Consider the following 19,598-nt stretch of genomic DNA (forward strand, 5'->3'; position numbering starts at 1 on the left):
GTGTGTGTGTGTGTGTCTGTGTGTGTGTGTGTGTGTGTGTGTGTGTGTGTGTGTGTAAAGATGAGCTGCATCACAGACTCTCTTCCTCTCGACATCTCCAGCCGCTAACTGCGTCATTCGCCACGCCTATACGGGCGCGGGTGCCACATATCCAACGCCCACACAGAAAGGGAAAGAGTCAACGGGGAGGACGGAGGTGACGAGAATCCAGTGGAGAGGTGCGGCATTGCCAGGAAGAGAGAAGTGGGAGGGGTACGGTTGATGTAAAGAAAGGAAAAGAGATTCCGTACAGAAACACCTACAGGGACAGGCACGCACGCACCTACACACACACACGCAGAGGAGGGGAAAGAGGGCGCGCGCGCCGTGTGCACACCTCTTTCGTATCTCAATTGATCGGGAGGAGGGGGAAAGACAGAAGAAACGACGACACACTGACGAGAGCAAGGCAGTCCACAACACAGGGCACGCAATACCCACCGATTCGCCTTCGCAGCTCCCTGCTGTGGTGGTGATCGTGGCCCAGTTTTTTTTTTTTGAGGAGGGGGGGGGGGGAGATTAGACCGAGGCTTGGCCACGACGCGCTAGTCCCCTAACGCATCCCGCCTGCCTCTCCTCTGTTTCCTTCTTTCTTCGTGGGAATCAAGGTGACTCACTCCAAGCAAACGTGACCACGCTTTCGGAGTTCACGCTGCTGCTGTGCCCACAACTTCGACACAGACTGGGAGAAGTCGACGTGAATGCGGCAGTCGTCGATGAGGGCGCGGTCCATTTTCTGAAAAGCCCGAAAACACGCTTCAACACTCTCGAATTCAACAAATCCGTAGCACAAAGACTGCTTAGTCTTGGCATCGTAGATAACCTCAGCGGAGGTAACACGACCAAACTGGGCAAAGCAGAGCGCGAGCCCTTCGCCTGTCGTCACCGGGTTCAGCTTGCAGACAAACAGGACGTTCTCCGGTGGCTTGATGTCGCCACGAACGTCAGCCACACCGTTCAGGACGTTCAGCATGAGCGACAGCGTTTCGTTAGCTTTCTCCTGATGCTGCTGCATGAAAGTCTTACGGCGCTCCTCCAACTGCTTCGCTGAGAGCACCATGGCAGCGTTTTGACAAAGCCTCTCGGCGCCGCTGGGGCGCTCCAGCGCATCGTCGTCCTCAGAGCTCAAGTAGTCACCGGTGTAGTGCGCATTGCACACCAGCTCCGGCTCGCCAAGACACTTACCCGCGTCATCATCATCACCAATCCTCGCCCGCTCTGGTGATGGAGCGGCAGAAATCAGAATGAGTGGTTGTGTGGCCTCTGAGTGCATGTAATTAGACGCGTCAGCGACAGTGCGAGGACGCGTGATGGCCGAAAATCCATGCGCCCCTACGCTGGCCTGCACCAGCTCCACCAGCTGACGGCGAGCCGCGCGCACAGCCGCCGCTGGGGCCCACCACTTGAAGCACCCCGCTTGATGCAATGCCGTCGCCGCATGCCGCCGTTCTTGCTGTTGCTGCTCCATTGTGGCGGTGCAGCCCATCGTTGAGGACACCCCCCACCACGCCGAGGGAGGGATTGCCACATACTGCTCAGTGCCGGCGGTCGGAAGCACCACCGCCCGCTTCACGCGCAGCATCCGCACCGGCCGTGACCATGAAAGCGCCGGCCGGCCCGCCACAACGTCGATTGCCGCTCCAGGGGCAGCACCGGCCGCCGACTGTCTGCTGTCTCCGCTGGCGTCGCGGAGAGGAGCACGACGTATCCGGCGCAGCACCGCTTCACCCTCACGCACCACGCCGATCGTGATGTACTGCCGATCAAGGAAGTCCATTGTGCGATCCGACAGCGTGAGACCGAAGCGCAGCGTCGGCGCTGATACATCGACAAGCAGACGTCCAGCGCGGCACACTGTACAAGGCGAACAAGAGCTGGATAGGGCCTGCCCACCCGATGCATCCGCGACGACAGCTGCGCCGGTGTTCCCGGGCACAGACACGTACACTGGTTGATAGACACCCTTGCGGCTCTTGTCACCAACCCGAGAGGTGGCAAGCCCTACACACCGCCGACGCTTGCAGATCCGTGCCTCCTGCTGCATAGCCTGCTGCACCAAGCCCTCCTGCTGTCGAACAAGGTCGACAGCTGAAGACGCGAGATCCTTGGCATGACTCTGCAGAGATGCAATCGCGGTGGACTCCATCGCCGACGCATCGCCTTCGACGCAGACCTGCCTGGGTAACAAAGTCCAGAAGTTCAACGTGCCTGGATCAGACGACGGTGCCGCCGCCGCATGGGTGGAGTGCGAGTGCAACAAATTTTGAAGCAGCTCCCTGTAGACCGGGTCTGCTGTCAGGGAAAAAAACACCGCAACCTCTGGCACCACCTCTGTTGCCACCGCACCGTTCCACAACTGAGCCCGGCAAAGATTCAAAAAGTTGGCTGACAGTGCCGGGCAGTCCGCGCCGAAGAGGTCAATCGTAAGCGATCCAACAGATGTTTCCAGTAGCAGGCCGGCAGTGACCACCCCGACACCAGTACCCGCGCTGCTGCTGCTGCCTCCGCCGCTGTGGGGGAGAACTCTGCCCGCGCGTTGCATGGAGAGGAGGGGGGGGGGAGGGGGAGCTGAAAAGAAACGGCGAGAGGAGACCTTTGCAGGACACTACGAAAAACAAATATAAAATATATGTATATATTTATATATATTTATATATATATATATATGAGAGTAGGCCTAACTCTCTGACTGCGTGTGTGTGTGTGTGTGTGTGTGTGTGTGTGTGTGTGTGTGTGATGGAAATAGTGAGAGGGGAGGACAGTGCAGGAGTAGAAAAAATGAAGCGTGAGGATAGAGCGACAACGTGAAAAGCAAAGGTGTGTGTGTGTGTATACAGTAGAAAAGTGTACACCTATATTTGGGGAAGATGGGGAGGGGAAGGGGGGGAACTCAACCCTGAGAAGACGCTCCTCTGCACGCACACGCACACACACTCGGAAGGGAAAACGGAGAAGAAATTAGGCGGGTAGGTGTCGCGATGTCCTCAGCGCACAGCCTGATCACGAAGATGATTCAACAGACGGACACCAATATCAAGAAACGGTCTGGGAAAGAGGCTGCACGCAGCACGCACGCACACAAACCCGGATCCGACTGAAGAGTAAATAATGATGGGCACAGAAAAAGGCACGTCATCAGTGTAAGTTGACGCGATTTTCAAGCACGCAACCTGCGGCTGAGATCCCCCCCTGCCCCATACCTTTTTTTTTCTTCATTGTCTTTTTCTATTGCTGTTGAATGAGGCGCTCCTGCTGCCACGGACCGCGGCAGAGGGGACATGTTCCCTGCAACCACTGCTCAAGACAATGCTGGTGAAAAATGTGGCTACACACACCGATGACGACAGCGCATTCGTCTATAGAACAAGTGCACTTTGCACACGGTTTCCCAATGGCGCTCTTGCAGATGGGGCAGTCTCCTGTCATAAGCAGCGTCTCACGAGGCACGCTTCGTGCAGTGACATACATGTACCTCGTCTCAATCGGTATAATGAAATCCTCGCCTGTAGAGGCGGTGTCGGTCAAGGCCGACGAGCTCGCCATAACTCTCCGTGACCTGAACTCCTTTTTTGATTTTTTCTTTGTGTGTGTGTGTGTGGACTTATTGAACAGCAACAGTATTGCCAATGATGGGGGGTGTAGGGCGGAGGAGATGCAAGGGGTGTGAAGCAGCATCCCATAGGGATGATGAATCGCATGGTGGTGAAGACCACGGGAAAAGCCCAAACACATGAAGATGCAGGGAGGGGGAGACTTTTATGCAAAGCGGTCTTCCCCCCCCTCCCCTCTTACCTGGCACATAATAACACAGAGAGAGAGAGAGGCGCGCGATCGCCTCCGCGTGCTCGGTCGTTTTTTTTTCTATTTTTATGAGTGAAGATGTGCATTGTCGGGGGGGACAGGGCTGCAGCTAAAGCAGTTTGGTCACGGGGTAACACTGAGAAGTGAGAGAGAATGCTCGCACTCGTGAAACAGTGAGGAGAGTGTCAGACATATCGCTCAATAGCGGATGTGTCGCTCAATTGCTGCGTTAATGGCGATGAGCTGCGCGATCATAGTGCACGCGCGCATGCGTTTGTACTTTGGCGTTTGTGTGTGTGTGTGTGGGGGGGTAGGCAAGTGAGTGGAGAAATGAGAGCAAAACTCCTCAACGCACCCGTCACTGCTGCCTCCCCCCCACCCACCCACACCCACACACACCCCCGCCCACACACCCCCGCCCGCTTCTCTGACGCGCTCTCACGTTTGCTTTTTGTATGGAGACTTCTCTCTTGTTTTTCTTTCGTTTCCACCTCCATAAACATCACCTGAAACCGCTACTCGTTGGAGGTGATCTTGTGCAGGTGCCACTGCCGCCCACATACTGGGCATATGGAACGCATCTGAAGCCATCGTGAGATGCAGTGATAGTGATACACGTGCCCGCACGTTCCCCAAGCCACGCAGCACTTGTCGGAGAGATCTCCCAAGGTTGCTAGATGTGGATTTTTCGCAGTGGTGGTCAGCGGTGGTGGCAGGGTTGAAGCTTCGGACTTCGTGGCAGAACTTCGCTCAGCTTTGACTGCCAGAAGCGAAGAAGCGGCGTGCGATGAGGGAGATGCCAGTGGCGCCCCTGGTGCTGCTAGTGTTGAGGTAGTCCCTGACGAGGTACACAACGATGACACCTTGGCGAGGCAGTTGATGCAGTGATCGGCTAGACTGTTTTTACATATGGCACACACACGCGTCTGAGCATTCCAAGACCACACTGCCACAGTGTCCCACTGCTGGGCCGTTATCTTGCAGGGAGCGCGCGACGTCGCGACACAAGCAGTATCGCCACCGCTGCTGGTTGACTCCGCGACGGGCGGAGTCACTGATGTCGGCGATTCCAAGGTCTGGAGTGACGACGATACCGCCGTAGACAGCGCGGATGCCTTCATTCGACGTAACTTCTTAGTTTGATATAAGTGAGGACTGGCGTCTGTTCATCCACCCCCCCCCTTGCAAACGGTGGGAGAGCGGAAGTGGATTGTCCTCGAACAGAATAGAGAACTCGTGATCGCTGAGGGAGGGGGGTTAGGTACACCTGTGTGTGTGCGTGTGCGTGTGCGGGTGCCCTACGACTCTCGGCTCACGCACCTGGAGATGCTTGCACACCGAGCGTCATGAAAACCAACGGCACGAGTTGCAGAGGAAGCGTGGGGATGGGAGAAAGGGGGATATATAGGAAAAGGGAATCATGCAGGCCACGTGGGCGCAAGGGGAAAAGGGGAAAAGGGGGGAGGAGGGGGGGGACGTCAACTCAGGGATGTACGCGTCAGAAAAAAAAAAAGTGTGCTTCTGCTCGGCATACCACCACAAACATCTTCGACCCCCCCCTCTCACACACACACACACAAACACAATCACAGGAGAGAGAGGCGTAATCGCGGTCGACCAGAGAACATCAAGTCGAGGGAGAAAAGCGGGGGGATCCGTATCTGTCATGCATTGCTCCGGCACGCAAACAAAAAAACCTGTGTTACCTCCTTTCTGCAGTCATCAACGTCGGCATCGGTTTGTGGTGGGTGGTGGAGAGAAGAGTAGAGGGAGAATCCCCACACAACATAAACGCCCCACCAAGACAAGAAGGGAAAGGGAGGGGGGGGGGAGGAGGGGGAGGAGGAGGAGGGGGAGGAGGGGGAGGAGGGGGAGGGGGAGGAGGAGGAGGAGGAGAGGCAACCGAGTGGTGACGGGCCAAAATAGACGAGAGGCGAGAAAAGAAGGTGGGCGCGGGTGTACGCCTCACATGTACCCTAGAAGGATCGCGCCTGCAGCATCTCTGCGAGCTGATCTCGCGCGCGTGTCAGTTGCGCGTTGTGCAGCTTCATCTGCTCAAGTGACAAGAAACTGTCGCGCTGCTGCTGTCGCGTTTCGGTGAGCTGCTGCTCCAACTGCTGCACACGCCGGAGCAGCTCTCGAATCTGACGCTTGTGCGCCTCTAAACCCTCCTCGAGTCGTTCTATCTGCACTGCCAAGATGCTGCGCTCGCGCTCCTTCGTCGCCAGCGCGGCCTCGCGCTCGCGAAGCTCATCCTGCAATTTTAACTGTTGCTGCCGCAGCTGCTCATGGCGGCTTTGCACCTCCTCCACTTCCGCGTAGGCGCGCCCCTTCGCCGACTGAATCTCCTGTAGAGTTTGGGCTACGTTGGCCTCCAGTTCACTGGCCCTCTCTTGGGCCTCCCGAACAGCTCTCTGCTTCTCCTCCAGCAGTGCACTGAAGCGCTCGTTTGCCTCGGCCAGCTGCTGCTGGGCAGACGCTAGCTTGCGGGCGTGGCTGTCGGCGGCCAGCCGACACTGTTGGCTGTCCTGCTGGACTTGGCGCACCTCGTCACGCGCCTTGCGCAAGGCGGCTTCCTGCGCCGTCTTTGTCTCCTCGAGCTCCTCACACCGTGAACGTACCTCGGAGAGACTGCGCTGTGCACTCTGTAGCTGACGCTGTGCATCCTGGAGCTGCTCATCGTGATCTCGCTGGAGACGGGCGGTGAGCTGCTCGCACTGTCGCAGAGCGGCGTCTCGCTGCATCTGCAGCGCTGAGACCTCTCCGTAAAGCCGCTTCACCTCCACCTCTTGCGCCTGTCGCGTCTGTGACTCTAGTAGCTCTGCTGTGCTCTGGAAGCGCAGTGAGGTTGACGCCAAGGAGGCACCTACGCCGCGGCCGGCCCCGGAGGGGTTTGTTGGGTCCCACCTAGCCAGCTGAGCACGCAGCTTCAGTATTTCCAATTCCTGGGTACGGTTAACGCTGCGCAGGTCCTCAACCACCATACGATGGCGCTCCTCCACGACGCGGAGGTGCGCGCTATGGTTGTCGCTCGACTGGCGGAGTGCCTGCGTCATCTTGGCACGGAGCTGCTCCAGCTCTTGCGCTTTTTCGGCATTCACTTGGTTCATGAGCTGCAGCTGTGCCTTTTGCATCACTGAGCTCATCTGCTCCTCGTCATCGTGCTGCTCATGCATTCTAGCCTTACGCTCCGCAGCTTCACGACCCGCTTCTGCTTTCAACGTGGCCTGCTTTGCTGCCTCCAACGCCGCCTCCAAGGAAGAAGCGCGCGCCGATGTGCGAAGTGCATCTTGCTTGGCGGTGTTCTCTGCTTCGAGGGCACGCCTCATCTCCAGACGGAGACGCACCAGCTCCTCTTGCAACTCGTGCACCGCGTCTAGATACCGCTGCACCTCTGCTGTGGCCTTGCCTTGAACACTCTTGGCCAGCTCCTCGGCCATGCGGACGGCGTTTGACACGTCTAGCTGGTCTTTATGGAACGCGTCCAACTGCGTCTGCAAATCGGCAGTTTCCCTGCGCAGCCGCTCCACCTCGTCGGTTTTTTCGTGAATTACGGCGTCGTAGCACTGGAGAAGCGGTATGGCAATCTCAGGGTTTTGCATGCGCTGCCGCATACTCTGCACCTCACTGTGGGGCAGTTGCAGGAGCTCCTGCAGCTGGTGTTGTAGACGCACATTCCATTCGTCACTCACGTGCAGGCGCTCACGCAGTTGTTGCAACTCAGCCTGAAGGGCGTGTAAGCTGGTAGAGTCCGTGGGGGCAGCAGGCAACGCTTCAGTGGGAGGGGAAACCCCGCCCATCGCTGTGGGGACATCACCGGTGGGATCACGCGGGGGTGGGTCAGATGATGAGAGCAGCATCCGAAACTGCGCTGCTCTTGCCAACGCGACAACCTTTATTGCTTCTCGGGATCGATTGCCGTAGAGCAACGACGTGCCGCTGCGCGATTCTATCACGTCTCAAACAACAGAAAAAAAGGGAGAACCGCGAGAGGTGAGTGGGCCAGAGATGTTTGCCTTTGTCTATATGTGTATGCGTGCATGTGTGTATCTATGGTGAAAAGTGTATGAAGGGTGGTGTGCGTCCTTGAACTGCGCCCTCACCGCGAAAAAAAAAAAAGAAAAGGGGGAGTGATAAGGTAAAAACATGCAGAGCGAACCACTGGGAACACGAGCAACACGGCCGCCGTGTTTCGGGTGAGCCCGTCGTTGTTTCCCGTCGCTTCAAAGGTGGTATGCACGAACGCAGCGCGATATGAAAAACAGAGGGTCGGGGTTGGTGGTGGTGGTGGTGGTGGTGGTGGTGGCAGTGGAGGCCGCAGCCTTTCACCGACCGACCCCCTTCCCCCTTCAGAGGATCCACAAAAACTTCGGTGAGCGACAGTCTCGTCGAAGAGGTGCGCGTGAAGGCCTCACCACTCACCCCCCAGAGAAACCCAAACATCATTTTGCGAACCCCATCTCTGTAGCCCCACACACACACACACACACACACACCTAGACCTGATACAACAGTGGGGATGCGACGCCAATGCTGTTGTTGCTGGTGCTGGATGGGTGGGTGGCCGGCCTCCACAGGATGGCTCTCGTTGCTATTGCTCTTTTTTTCTTCTGGGTAGCCGTTGTAGTAGCAGGCGTCGAGTGTCGGTGTAGACACAAAGAAATCATCTGACAGTAGCAGTGGATGCAGTGAAGTCGTGGGGTGCCACGTCTCACACCGCGGTAGACGAGAAGGAAACATATATAAAGGGGTAGAGAGAGAGGAAGAAAAGCGGGGGGAGGGGAGGAGGAGGAGGAGGAGGAGGGGGGGGGTCTCTGCGGAAAGACACCACACAAAGAGAGCACTAGCCCTGACGTCGTCACGGGAGCACAAAAAAAAAACGGGTACGTTAGTCGGCATACTCGTCACACTTTCAGCCCCCAATTGCGACACCGGTGGTCACGTAGCTGGAACACACGGTCGAATATGATATCGGCAATGTCGGTCTGCAGCGCATTGAACACGCTCATCACCTCCCCACCCACCAGCATCGTGAACGGTGGTGGAACAACTCCGGTGTCAGCCGATGTGAAACGCCTGCCATCCGCACCGCCACACGCAGGCACCGCATCCATCCCGCCGTGGCGGGTCGCACTGATGTCCTCGGAAGCCGGAACGGTGACGGAGGAGGATAGTGGTGCCTCGCTCAGGCCCGCAGAGGTAGCGCCACCAATGCCGCTGCTGCTGCTTGTAATGGTGGTGGTGCCCGTGTCATCTACTCGGCCTGCAAGCGGGCACGCGATGGGATACCGCTTTGTCTGCGCAATGCTCCCGCCAAGTCGAAAGACCCTCTCCATTGTGAGAAAAACAACTTGAGGCTCGTCCCTCAACGGAAAGTGGTGGCGAGCGCAGTACTCCCACATGAGCCAGGTGGTGCTGGCGGTGTAGGGGGTACCATGAATGCCGAAGCAACGGGCCAGCCTGTTCCTCACTGGGTCCAGCTGTGCAAATCGCCCCGCATCGCCCAGCTGAGAGAGATTATAGTATCGCATCCTGATAGGTACACCCTCAGTGGAAGCCGCCTCATTCGGGTGCGAGATGATAGTTGAGTGGGCGCGTGTGCCGCCAGGTGGACTCACGTCCGCACCAATACCCAATGTGCTCTGTGGAAAGTGTCGGCACGGCAAGTGTGGTCCCTCAGCAAAACACTCCACCTCCTCAGGCCTCACGGTTGCCCCAATTGCCTCCATTTCACGCACGGAAACCCAGTATGGGCTCTGCTTTTGTAAACGTAAAAAGTGAGGGGAGGTGATGATGGCATCAGCGCGCTGGAAAGAAAAGGCGCGGCCAATGAGGTTGAGCGGCCGCCTGTCGCCCCCCAGATCCCTAGAGCAGGGGATATCACGACGTTCTCTGAGCACACGCAAGCGCATCAGTACCTCAGAAGCCGTGGCAGCGCGGAGGTCCTTTGCCAAACTTGTCTGCTCCAGGTTGAAGAGTCGCACCGACGTCGATATGGAGATGGGTAGCAGAACCCCTTCGTCCTCCTCCGCGGTTACGACGGCGCCAACCCTCTCGAAGGCTTCTCGGGAAGACCAGAAGGGTGAGAGAAAGCGACGTGACTCCGCTGCATACCGCAAAGTGTCGGCCATGCTGTCGCAGTACCGTGACCCAAACAAGTTCACTGGATGTCTAGCACCGTAGGGTGTGGCACCAAGCTCTGCGGATCGCAATTCATCTGCGTTCGTCAGCTGCGGTGTCGCTGTCTCGTGTGATGACAGTGACGCTGTCGTAGGAGGGGTGCACTTGACGGCAACACACCCCTCTGCCCCCCTTTCCAGCACCGGCTCCACTTCATCTGCGAAACCCCAGCGGTTTTCCAAGATCTCTTCCTCTCCGTTCGACTCGCTGTTGACCTCGACGGAGCCGCAGCCGCCTGTCCCAAGGGACGTGGGGTGAAGAGGACCCCCCGCTGTCACGGCACGCCCTGCCTCATCCGCATCCGGACTGCCCTCAGCAGCTGCTGGTGCCTCGCCTCCAACCAACCGATTCTCACTGTCAGCATCAGCTGCAACAGAGGTCGATGATAACCGAGAGTGCCCCAGCAAGGAGTTCAGGGCCTTGGTAGCCTGGCTCACCACAGTGGCTGCATGCGCAATAGAAACCTTGTAGGTCGACTCGTCCCCTTCGACAGGGACGCCGTGGACGTCAGAGCGTTGAGTGCGCGCATCCAAGTCGTCTGGGACATCGCCATGACACTGGTGGCGGCCAGGACTTCCGGCTCCCAAACCGTCTTCGTCATGAAGCAATGCAGCATTCCGTGGCACCACCCCATCCGACATCTTCGTGTGAATGCGCAGCGCCCTGGATGTATGGAAAGGGGCGGCGGCCTCGGATGATGATGCGATCGCCTGTGCTGGCACGCCTCCAGCGAAGAGGCGTCGCCCAAGACGACGTGAAATGAACATGGGAAGTATCGAACCGAAGGGGCCGCAGAAAAAAAAAGTGAAAGAAAAGTGAGGGGGGAAGGGGGGAGTGGAGAAGGGGAGAAGGGAAAGAGCAACCCCCGGTCTGCGTCGTCGCCAAGGGTGATGAAGGAGTGAGAAGTGGTGGGAGGGGGGAGGGAGGGTCGAGACATGTGACCCCATAGAAGGGGGAAAGGGGGCGTGGATAGATATGCCGGGGTGTCAGGCACAAGTTTATTGAGGGGTGAGAGATGAGAGAGAAGCGTCGTTTGCACGGTCCAGATCAGAGCCGCGAGTGCATCGCTAGCAGACAATCAGAGCTAGCATTACCTAAATGCATGCATGCACACACTCATATATATATATACTTATGTGTGTGTGTGTGTGTACGTTGTTCTACGCTTGTCGTGTAGCCTGCACTTGTAGCCAAGCCTCTCGAGCAGCCGCACAGAGAGGGGGGGGGAGAGAGGCGTGTGCGTGGGATGCGTACACCTCTCCTGCTTTCCGGAGAAAAAAACACCAAACTAGACGAGGCCGTTTTTGTTAGTCCGCGTGCGCACTGTCGTAAGGAATAGAGGGGGGGAGCGAGGGGGGGGAGGTAAGATGGAATGGGATAAAGAGGGAGGGGAGAGGGGGGGGCCAATCGGGAGAGGGGTGTACTTGAAACCCAAGAGAGACACACACACACATATGCACACACACACACACACAACACACTGTCTTCAGCTCACATAAAGAACTCCCCTACCTGCGCTATGGCGAAAAAAGATGCTGCTGAAGAAGAGACAAAAAAAAGGGATGCCGCAGCACGAGCCACACACACACACACACATACACACACGCTCATACACAAGCACACAGAGAGACCATGCTCATAGACGAGAATATCAGCCGAACATGCGCAACACTGCCACCCACACACCACAGCCCCACTCCACTTTTCGAAACGGCTCCGCCCCGTTTTGCTTTTTCGCTGCGTTAGGACCCTAGCCTACCCCTGCTCGCCGTGTGCTCGCGCGAGGCGCCTCAAAGCAACACGCTTTTGGGTGCAGTGAAGTCACCTGCGCAACAAACGTGCGCCGACTCTCCTCGGCGCCGTGGCATTTGTCGGCATGGCCTGACGCAGCGCTCGCAGTCATGGGTGCCGCATCCACATCTGGAACGGACAGTGATCGCTGCCCATGACCATCGGCATAGGAAAGCAATCCACGACGCACGGTGCGAGCCGAGAAGAGACCACGAAGTAGTCGAGGCGCCACCCCAAATTTCGCTGACGCCCGTTGATCCGCTGAGACCAGAAGGAGTAAACCGGACCAGCATTGGGGTAAAGCTGGCGAAAGATGTCCACTGAGTGCGTCTCCTGCACCGTCTCACGGAAAGACATTCGCTCCTCTGGGGAAAACCCGCTGCACTCCTGCATTGTCTTGAAAGTGCCGGCGTAGTAGCGGTCGTAGTCGCGCTCCGCCACGTTGAGGTCGCCCGTCCAAACAAAGCCGTGCGAGCCGCTGTCGACATCCGCTGCCGGCGACGACGAGACGGTAGCATCGGCGGTGGCCCAGGCGTCTAGCTTGTGAAGGTACTCCCTCATTTTTCGATCAAAGTCTTGGACGCGGTACGGCAGCCGTGAGAGCCCCATGCTGCTGTTTGGCACGTACGTATTGACGAGGGCAATACGCGACGACGACGACGACGACGACGAATCTGCGGAGGCCGCAGAAGAAAGGAATGTGGTCAACACACGTCCCTCCTCGTCACCAGAGCCCTCCACCACCATTGGCGAGCCGGCAGCTGCGTCTGCATGCGGTGCTGATGGCAGTGTAAAGCCCCGCGTGCACCGCGCGTGAAGCTCCTTCACCACGGTGGTTTCCTTCATATACGTGCGAGTGCCGGAATAGCCCTTTTTGAAGGCACATGGGTGATCTACAAAAACGTAGCCGTCCACCACGCCAAGGGCAGCATTGGCGCCCGCCTCGTCGACGTTCAGCTTTGTCTCCTGCAGACACAGGACATCCGGCCTCTCAGCCTCCAAGAACTCCTTCAATACCGAAGCGTTCTTCTTCAGCAATCCGCGCAGGCCCGCGACGTTCCAGGTGATGTACTTGTACATGCAGGTCGGGTCGAAGTCGCTATCCGTTGTCTTGCGCACAAACGGCACCACCTCAGACCAAATTTCTGCTTCCGACTTCTTTGTGTTGAGGGCGGCGAGGGCCTCAGGGGTTCGGATGAGCTCGCCAACGTTGCCGTTCGTGATCTTCGGCACGCTGCTCGTGCGACGTGTAGAGCTCGCAGCGACCGCCTTTTTGGGCTTGCCTGCAACCTTCACAGTAGCAGACGGGGTGACCGCAGCAGCAGGTAATACTGGACGGCTCTCCTTGCCCTCCTGCTGGCGAGCTGCTTTCAAGGACGCCTGCTCCGACGGCAACAACGAGGACTCGACATCATCACTGGGCACCCGGCGTCGCTTCCCAGCCATTGTAAAGATGATTGGAAGGGAAAAAATACGACGTATCGGAGGTGGAAGAAGTCGTCAGCGACACACAAAACCGTTTTGTGTGTGTGTGTGTGTTTGTGTGTGTGAATATGCGCGCAGCTGATGTACAAAATCGCGCAATCTTGAAACCGCACAATGAAATGGGGGTAGAAAAAGAGAGCATTCGGGGGAGATGGAGGGGAGGGGAGGAGGGGGAAGAGAGAGCAGGTCGCCCCATGGCGAAACGCGGATGTGTTGTTGGCGAGAAAGATGATAGTGTGTTGAGAACCTAGACCAGTCGCCCCATGGAACTCTGCGCCCACGCTGCGATGCAGCACGTACATTGCCCCCCCCCTGGAAAAACAAAAACGGGTAAATGGGGGAGGGGAGGGAAGGGGAGGGGACTAATGCAGGCCAAACATGGCGAGGGGTGAAAAAAAAAAAGGCAAGACAGAATCCCCTCCCTCGGCATCAGTAGACTCCGTCCCTCTCGCTCGTCCCCCAGAGACGCACGGAGAGCGGCACACACACACGCACACACACTTGAACAGAACTCCTCCATTGCCCTTGCTCTTTTTTTTTTCTTCCGTCGAGCCAGAAGCCGGAGACGAAGAACACGGATCTGCCTGAGGTGAGCTCCACCGTGTGCCGTCCTCGCGGTGGCGGTGGTGGTCGTCGTGATTGCGCCTCCATTCTCTCGTCGATACGCGGCCGATGGATCGGGATTGCTCAGGTGTAGGGAGCACATCCCGTGAAATGCTTGAACTGGGGGGATAGGCATGGCACAACCGCCAATTACGTATTGTGTTGCGGATGCGCACAAGCACGCAGACGCAAAACACATGATCAGATTTTTTTTTACACCACCTCATCTAGCGACGTCGCCTCTTCGGCACCGCGACTGTCGCCCCAACAGGGCCGGCGGGCTTCGCCTGTTGGGTGGAGTCCGGATCGCGGCGGAGCAGCGCTGCTGCGCGAGACGTGCCTCCCGGTGGTCGGTACGCCTGAGGCTTCGGCCTCTCCTCCCCGGCAGCGCGCGGGGAGACAACACGAGAGGGATACTTGTCGGGCGGGTGCATCGCCACCCAGTGCGCCCCGTACAACACCGGATACTTCTGCGTCAGAACCCGCGCGCCGTTTAACTTGGTCACGACAATCTTATTGTCCATGCGCAGTCGCGTGAAGACGGTGGAGCACAAAAAGCTGTAGCTGTCGGGAGCCCAGCTCTGGAAGCTGCACTTCTCGTTGAACTCACCTGTGCACGCCACCGCCGAGACTACAGGGACGGCGGCGTTAGGGCCCGCACCGGCCGACCCTGTGACCTGGGTCATCTGAGGACGGGCGTAGAACTGGTAGTCCCCAGCGAGGTTGCCACTGCCGCCAACAACAAATCGACTGCCGTTGGGGGCCCAAGAGACCATGTTCCGGGGAGCCTCACCGAAGGTCATCTGCGCCACACCGTTTTTGTTAAACAGCGTACACTTGTTGCGTGGCATCTTCCCATGAATGACAAGCAGCTCATCCGACGTGGGCGACCACTGGCAGTCGTGCACGGTCTCACCCTCGCCTTTTAGTTTAACGTCCGTGATGCTGCGGCCCATGACGTCAATGATGTGGAGTTTCACCGTGCCGTAGTAGCTCTTCCCACTCGGATCTCGCTCGCACTTGACGAGAAGCGCCACGAAATTGCCAGAAGGGCTCCAGAGAAAGCTGGCTGCCTCAGCGCGTCCCAACTGCACCTGGTAAAGCGAACCATCGCGGAGATGAGGGAGGCGGTAGATGCAAAATGTTGCCTGGCGCTGCTTGTAGAAGGGCTTGAAGAGCGCAAGCAACGGACGGCCCTCGACCGGCGCTGTGGCGTACTCAATATCTTTGTCCTGTGCCAACATCAGATCCACCTTGCTCAGCGGCCCGTTAACGGCACCTGCACCGTCCTGATCGGCGTCGGTCGGCTGATCGCTGTCCTCGTTGCTAAGGCCTTCCACCAGATCCGTGCACAACGCCGTGGCGGTGAGGTCGCCGCTCATTACGTGCATCCAGCCCTGCACCGGCCGTACAACATACGCTTCGTCCGCCGTCCAGACCATGGCCGGCCAACGGGCCTGCATCCCCCGACGGAGCAGCCTGCCCGTTGCCGTCTCGAAGACGCTCAGGTTGCCGTCGGGGGTACGTTTCTGATCCATCATGGCGTACGTGACGAGGTGTGTGCCCTTGGGCGAGAAGGCCAGATTTACCGCGACGTGAGGCATTGGGACGGAGAACAGCGTGCGAAAGCTGAACCGCCTCACGTCGTCCTCGGCGGCGGCGGTGTTCTCCATCACCTCCGTGTAGGTGAGCGTGGTGGTTGTCGCATGAGCGAAGCAGGTGGGCCGCGCCGGGTTAAAAGCAACTTCGCACTCACGATAGTCACCTGTATAGATGTTCGCCTCGCCGTCGAGCTCCGCAATATTCGCTGCCTTCTCCTTGTACACGGCAAGGACGAGCGAGTGGTCCTTGCGCAGAACCATGGGGAAGAGTCCGGCGGACATGGTGACAGCGGGCCCCCGTCCTCTCAGACGATCTCTCTCTCGACAAGTGTATGTAAGAGGTGGAGGGAGAGAAAATGTGCGTGACGGGGAAACGGAGGACACGCCGCGAGGTAACCAGAAGAGAGGGAGGAGGAACGCACGCAAGAAAGGGAGGTGCGTAGAGGCGGTCCCTCTGAGAACGACGCGGGGGCAAAGGTGTGCGCAGTGGTGGTGGGGGGGTCGGTGAGGGGAATGCGTGGGGCTGCGGAAGTGGCGATGAAAACAATCGCACCGACGACCGACAATTTACTTGTTGACGTGAAGATGCGCCGTGCGTTACACACAAAAGCATATTTATATTCATATTTATAAATAAGAAGGGTGGGGTAAAGTGGGTGGGTAGGTGGGGGAGGAGGGGGGGTAGTTGTGGCGGGGGGTGAAGAAGGCCTCCGTCGAAGAGTTTGCAGGCACATGCATGCCCATATATTACCCCCTCCACCAGGCAGTGGAGATTAAAACACATCAGCGAACATATAAGCAGCCGCAGCCTTGGCCCCAGACAAAATACTGGGGAAGGGTGGGGAGGCGGAAAGGGGGGGGAGGGGAGAGGGGAGGACATAGAGGATCGCGGGGAAGCAGAGCGAGTGCAGGCTCATCTTACACCTCACTTAGTCGCTGTGTGGCATCATCCTTGCATCTTGCCCCACACATGCCTTCATCCCCCCCACACTTTCTACGGAAGACCAGCACACACAGCTCCACTGAATCTCTCTCCTCCTCCCCTCTCCCCCAGCACAGGCCCATGAGCGTGACTATGCCTGCGAATTACCTTTAAACTTGAACCGTCGGTTACTTCATGGAGGAAAAAGAGGAGTACAAACACAGGCGATAGAAAGAAACGCGGTTGTCGAGTGCAATACTCGTCATGGTCACCGACCACCACCACCCTGGCCGCCGGGGTGAGGGAGGGGGAATTACAAAAAAAAAACACGAAGGAACCCCCCCCCAAAAAAAAAAGCTAAAACTAAAACCCATGAACACACTCCGCATGACGCTCAAAGCACCTCCCCCAGTGGCGGGTGCGGTGCTGGGGAGTTCTCTAAAGACCCATGCAGAGAGTATGACTTTGTCGCGTTACTCACAAGCCTGGAATACGGCCGCTGCTGCTCCTGTTCGGGGGCCATCTCCCGCGCAACGCTGTCCATCTCATCCTCACCATCCCACTCGTCCTCGTCCGACATCGGCAAGACAATGGGTAAGCCTGGCGGTAGCGGCTCGTTGGAACGGTACTCCCCCAAGTACGGGTTCCAACTCACGATTGTAGTCACCGGTAGGCTGTAGGCGGCGGCGATACCCTCGAGGGTATCGTAGTCCCCCCCACCCGCAAGCTCCGCCTTATCTAAGGTGTCATCCACACAGCTCCGATCTTGCAACGGTGACCGGGGCGAGTCCTTGTAGAGTGGAGCGACCAGCGCAGTGTGCCCCGCATCCCTATTGTCTACTGGTGGATGTCGCAGCTGCGGTGGTAGCTCGGCGGTGTGGCGAGGAGGAGCACAAAAGGCATCAGACCCAGCGCTGTTGCGCGGCTGACAGCGGCTGAGGTTCGGAGGTGGACTGCTGACGTGACATCCGAGCATAGCCGGGGGACGCGTAGAGGGGGTGCTCCGCTCATCCTCGTCGCCCATGCAGTCATCCGTGTAACTTCGTGACGATCTGTACGCCTCAGCGCCGGTGGCTGAGCAGCCGCTACGGGAGGAAAGCGAGCGACTTTTAGAGCGCCAGTTCCTCCTCGAGTGGCCAGTGCTCGAAAAAGAGGCCCCAGCCGTGTGCTCATGACCACGACGGTTTCGAGGCGGGATCGGGGTCTCGGAGCAACTCGGGCTCTCGACGTCGGCGCTGGTCGCCTCTACCTTCGTTGGGGTGGCAACAGACGCTAGACGAAACCTCTTGGCTATCGGCGAGCAGGACGAGGTGTCTGAGGGTGCAGCGAGGGAGGGCGACAACGCAAAGAGGTGCTGGCGGCGCTGCAACGGTGAAAGTGGCTGCGAAAGCTTCGCCACTGTGCCATCCGATTCCACCTCCCCCTCCTCGCCCTCAGGGCGTGCGCGGCTGTGCACGCGGCTGCCGCAGCCCTCCGCACCAAACGAGGAGAGCGGCGAGGTGGCAGAGAGCGACACACTTATCTCCCGCGCCTCCGACGACAGTGTCAGCGCCCGTGACCCACCTCTCGTACCCTGACGCTGCACTGGAGGCGCTGCTGCGACAGGCCCGGCAGTGTACTCTCTTAGGTCCCCATGACCGCCCACACTATTTGTCAGGCACAATTGTAATTTTTCTTGGGAAACGCCGGTGCTCGCTGCAGGCGGCACCATCGTGCCCTGTACCGAGCTTCGCTCCTTCAGTATGAGAGAGAAGGTTGGAAGCGCCACGTCCGTTGGGCTGTAGGAGGAAAAACGGGTTTGACCGCGCATGCCGCTCTCACGCGCGCTCGCGATGAGGTCACCACCACCACCAGAGATGTCTCCCAGGGGAGATCCTTCACGCGACTGCGTCGCTTCAAAGGTCGCTGCCGCTGTCGTCTTCGGCAAAGTGGTCAGACCGGAGAGCGGCGGAGAGGCTGTTACAAAGGGTGCGGGCAAAAATTGAGCACTATTGGGTGTAGTGGTGCCTTGGTGGGCCTTGCTGCTTGTACGTAGGCCACCCTCCGAACTCGGCGAGAGTTCCATCACGCGCTCCTTCGAGTGGATGAGATTATACCCGTCAGGCGCATAGCATGGGTTTACAGGTATCGACATCAAGACAGGGACAGGTGAACAGCCTGGGGGAGCGACGTTGGCGCAGCTGCTCGGCATCGACGGCTCCGAAAGCTCAGGAGAGTGGCTGGTGCCACGTCCGCTGTCCCCAGTCCGGCCACTGTAACGCGCCAGACTGGTGACGCCGTCGCTGCCGGATGGGAAGCCACCGCTGCTCAGACCACGGTTGCAGCAGATGCTTGCCGAAGCAGGCCTGTTCGCCAAATTGACTGGACTGGTGGTCTCTGTGGAGTGGTGCCGGAGAACAGTCACGCTGTCGCCACGCCCCGCATCAACCTTTGGTGTCTTCGCCGAGGTAAAGTCACTTGCCGCAGCCCCAGACAACGTTATAGAACTAGCAACTAAGCCGGTGGGTGACGCTGGCGTGGGTGTTAGTCGTGGCGCGGGGAGTGAAGAAGGCGCTGGGCGAACCTTGAGGTACGTGTTGGGCGGAAGCACGTCCTCATCGCGAAGGGTGGATGGTAGCTGAGGGTTCCACTGACGGATGTCAGCAACAGAGACTTTGAAAAGTAAAGCCACAGTGCTAAGTGTTTGCCGATGATCTAGAGAACCACCTTGCAGAGGTGCTTCGACACTGCCGCCGCTGAGACAGTGTAGCGGCGGCTCCTCTCGCTGCACAGAAGTGGTCCAGTGAGCCACCACCGTTGCGCGGGCAAGCGCTACCTGTAGCTCTGACACGACCTCATCGGGCAGAATTAAGGCCTTGTCCTGATGGTAGCAGCTGTGACCCACACCCAGTGGCTGTAGCGCTGCGCACAGCATATCGAACTGCCTCTGTAGCCCCTCCATTGCTTGGCTGTCACCCTTCCCTGCGGCGGTGAGGTGGCTAACTCAAGCGAAGTGCTGAGAGGAAGAGAGGGAAAGGGGGAGGGGGAGGAGGACCCACACAGCCCCCCGTCTATACCCGCTGCTGCAGAGCTATGCAGCTGAGCTCTGTTGTGTGCTAAACAGAGCCAAACGTCAGTGGATGAAAGAAGGCCAGGGAGGGAACACACACAGATGCACACACAAAGAGAGAGACGCA

General features: G+C 58.3%; 8 protein-coding genes across 8 annotated transcripts; all 8 read right to left on the reverse strand.

Moving 5' to 3' along the window:
- Nucleotides 1–652: 652 nt before the first annotated feature.
- Nucleotides 653–2,581, reverse strand: JKF63_05269 (uncharacterized protein; the record flags this gene model as incomplete). Its single annotated transcript, XM_067901237.1, has 1 exon — nt 653–2,581. The coding sequence occupies one exon, from the start codon at nt 2,579–2,581 to the stop codon at nt 653–655; it is 1,929 nt and encodes a 642-aa protein (XP_067758239.1).
- Nucleotides 2,582–3,264: 683 nt separating this feature from the next.
- JKF63_05270 (uncharacterized protein) lies at nt 3,265–3,582 on the reverse strand (the record flags this gene model as incomplete). The annotated part of the gene is made up of 1 exon (XM_067901238.1): nt 3,265–3,582. One exon carries the CDS (start codon nt 3,580–3,582, stop codon nt 3,265–3,267), a length of 318 nt encoding a protein of 105 aa, XP_067758240.1.
- Nucleotides 3,583–4,355: 773 nt separating this feature from the next.
- Nucleotides 4,356–4,961, reverse strand: JKF63_05271 (uncharacterized protein; the record flags this gene model as incomplete). The annotated part of the gene is made up of 2 exons (XM_067901239.1): nt 4,356–4,604; nt 4,641–4,961. The coding sequence occupies 2 exons, from the start codon at nt 4,959–4,961 to the stop codon at nt 4,356–4,358; spliced, it is 570 nt and encodes a 189-aa protein (XP_067758241.1).
- An 855-nt stretch (nt 4,962–5,816) lies between these two features.
- On the reverse strand, nt 5,817–7,700 carry JKF63_05272 (uncharacterized protein; the record flags this gene model as incomplete). The annotated part of the gene is made up of 1 exon (XM_067901240.1): nt 5,817–7,700. One exon carries the CDS (start codon nt 7,698–7,700, stop codon nt 5,817–5,819), a length of 1,884 nt encoding a protein of 627 aa, XP_067758242.1.
- A 1,044-nt stretch (nt 7,701–8,744) lies between these two features.
- Nucleotides 8,745–10,787, reverse strand: JKF63_05273 (uncharacterized protein; the record flags this gene model as incomplete). Its single annotated transcript, XM_067901241.1, has 1 exon — nt 8,745–10,787. The coding sequence occupies one exon, from the start codon at nt 10,785–10,787 to the stop codon at nt 8,745–8,747; it is 2,043 nt and encodes a 680-aa protein (XP_067758243.1).
- Nucleotides 10,788–11,919: 1,132 nt separating this feature from the next.
- JKF63_05274 (uncharacterized protein) lies at nt 11,920–13,257 on the reverse strand (the record flags this gene model as incomplete). The annotated part of the gene is made up of 1 exon (XM_067901242.1): nt 11,920–13,257. One exon carries the CDS (start codon nt 13,255–13,257, stop codon nt 11,920–11,922), a length of 1,338 nt encoding a protein of 445 aa, XP_067758244.1.
- Nucleotides 13,258–14,126: 869 nt separating this feature from the next.
- JKF63_05275 (uncharacterized protein) lies at nt 14,127–15,782 on the reverse strand (the record flags this gene model as incomplete). Its single annotated transcript, XM_067901243.1, has 1 exon — nt 14,127–15,782. The coding sequence occupies one exon, from the start codon at nt 15,780–15,782 to the stop codon at nt 14,127–14,129; it is 1,656 nt and encodes a 551-aa protein (XP_067758245.1).
- A 1,034-nt stretch (nt 15,783–16,816) lies between these two features.
- JKF63_05276 (uncharacterized protein) lies at nt 16,817–19,363 on the reverse strand (the record flags this gene model as incomplete). The annotated part of the gene is made up of 1 exon (XM_067901244.1): nt 16,817–19,363. The coding sequence occupies one exon, from the start codon at nt 19,361–19,363 to the stop codon at nt 16,817–16,819; it is 2,547 nt and encodes an 848-aa protein (XP_067758246.1).
- Nucleotides 19,364–19,598: the final 235 nt, after the last annotated feature.

The sequence above is a fragment of the Porcisia hertigi genome, chromosome 16, assembly GCF_017918235.1.
Source record: "Porcisia hertigi strain C119 chromosome 16, whole genome shotgun sequence".
Classification (NCBI taxonomy): Eukaryota; Euglenozoa; class Kinetoplastea; order Trypanosomatida; family Trypanosomatidae; genus Porcisia; species Porcisia hertigi.